General features: G+C 40.3%; 1 protein-coding gene across 1 annotated transcript; it reads right to left on the bottom strand.

Moving 5' to 3' along the window:
- Positions 1-651: 651 nt before the first annotated feature.
- On the bottom strand, positions 652-1,377 carry LOC110875725 (uncharacterized mitochondrial protein AtMg00310-like). Its single transcript, XM_022123930.1, has one exon. The coding sequence runs from the start codon at positions 1,375-1,377 to the stop codon at positions 652-654; it is 726 nt and encodes a 241-aa protein (XP_021979622.1).
- Between the last annotated feature and the right edge of the window lie 449 nt (positions 1,378-1,826).

Here is a 1,826-nt window from a genome sequence, read left to right as displayed (position 1 = left end):
AATCCTCCAGTTCTCAAGTATGACATGTCATACAAGAGTAAAACAAAACATAAAACCAGCAACACGCTAACTAAAGAAACATCTCGCCAACAAGCGACAAAACAAGACTAGCAACTCCTAACTAATCAACCGCTATCATCATCCGCTACAAGGAGACCACGAGGAAGACTCCAATCTTGCAAAACATGAGCCACCTGAATTGTACTCTGGAACTTCATAGTCGATAATTTCATTCGAACAGTCGTCAAGATAACCTGAATCAGCTGGTCCTTACTTCTTCTTTTGTTTGTAAAGAGACGCCTGCTTCTTTCTTCCCAAACAAAGTATGCTGTCGCATTTACCACAAGCTTAGCAATGACATGCTCAGCCGTCTTAGATTGCGCAATACCCACCAGATAATCAAAAATATCAACCCATTTATTCTGAATCGTTCCCATACCTGCTTTATCCCTAACTCCACTCCATATTTGATCCGCATAATTACATTCGAAAAACAAATGGTCATGCGAGTCCGGCCCCAACGTGCATAAAGAGCAGCATAATAAACTGAAATTAGCATTACCCGAGGAGTTCCATTTACACATAATGTCTTGTGTTTTCAATTTTTTTATGAATAATGAGCCACACCAGAAATGAGTGCCTTGGAATAGCCTACGGAAACCACACCAAGTTCGCCCATGACACCTCATTCTGACTTTGTCTAATGTCATCCCAAACTAAAGCCGTGTTAAACTCCGATTCTACTCCCAACCTCGATCTCCACACAAGCTCATCATGTCGATTTGAGGCTAGCTCCATATCTCTCAAGCTGTTTAGCACCGCAAACTGGTTGATCCAGGCAATCGGCCATCTCCATTCTCCATGAATATACACCTCCGCCAGCTTCGTATTCATTCTAAAACCGGCATTGGATATACGTCTCGGGGTAATAAACATACTAATCGGACAAATATTATCCCATTTATCAAACCACACAAACGTTTTTGTGCCATCCCCCACTTTAGTCCATACATAATCACGAATAAGAGGCCTCAGACTCAACAACTTTCGCCAGCTCCATGAAATATTACTCTTAACAGGAATTTCCCAAAAACTTCGATCTTGGATGTGATAAGAGTGCACCCATTTGACCCATAAAGACTCCCGATTTGAAAGCAAACTCCAAATATGTGTAGCCATTAGAGCATTATTCATGTCGACCACCCGCCGAATCCCCAAGCCTCCTTCCGTTTTCGGCATACATACCGATTTCCAATTAACTTTAGCTTTACCTTTGATATTATTTCCTTGCGACCACAAGAACTTCCGCATCCTCTCCTCAAGCTCTTGAATAATACGTTTAGGAAGAATAAATACCGACGCCCAGTAGATATGCATAGAAGATAAAACTGATTTTATAAGTTGTAACCGACCTGTAAATGATAAGCACTGGTCTTCTAGTTCGTAATTCTCGCATCCATATTCTCCATAAGTTTTTTGCAATCCTTATAGTGCAGCCGAGAAGAAATTAACGGAACACCCAGATATCTAACCGGTAAAACCCCCTCGTCGAACGGCATAATATTTAGAATCCGGGCTTTAACCGAGTCCGCAACATTACCAAAAAATACAGTACTTTTTGTCATGCTCAGAACCAAACCCGACATATTTCTAAATGTTAAGGGAATCCAAGATGACCTTAGCTGAATTGTGATCCCCTCTAGCAAAAAGAAATAAGTTATCCGCGTTACAATACCAAATAAATACTTTATTTTGAGAATAACCTTGTTTTTAACAAAACTTATAACGGAATATCTGGGAAAGAAATTAAACACAACTACCTACTT

This window comes from Helianthus annuus, chromosome 9 (assembly GCF_002127325.2).
Source record: "Helianthus annuus cultivar XRQ/B chromosome 9, HanXRQr2.0-SUNRISE, whole genome shotgun sequence".
Classification (NCBI taxonomy): Eukaryota; Viridiplantae; Streptophyta; class Magnoliopsida; order Asterales; family Asteraceae; genus Helianthus; species Helianthus annuus.
This window is presented reverse-complemented; position numbering and strand designations above follow the sequence as displayed.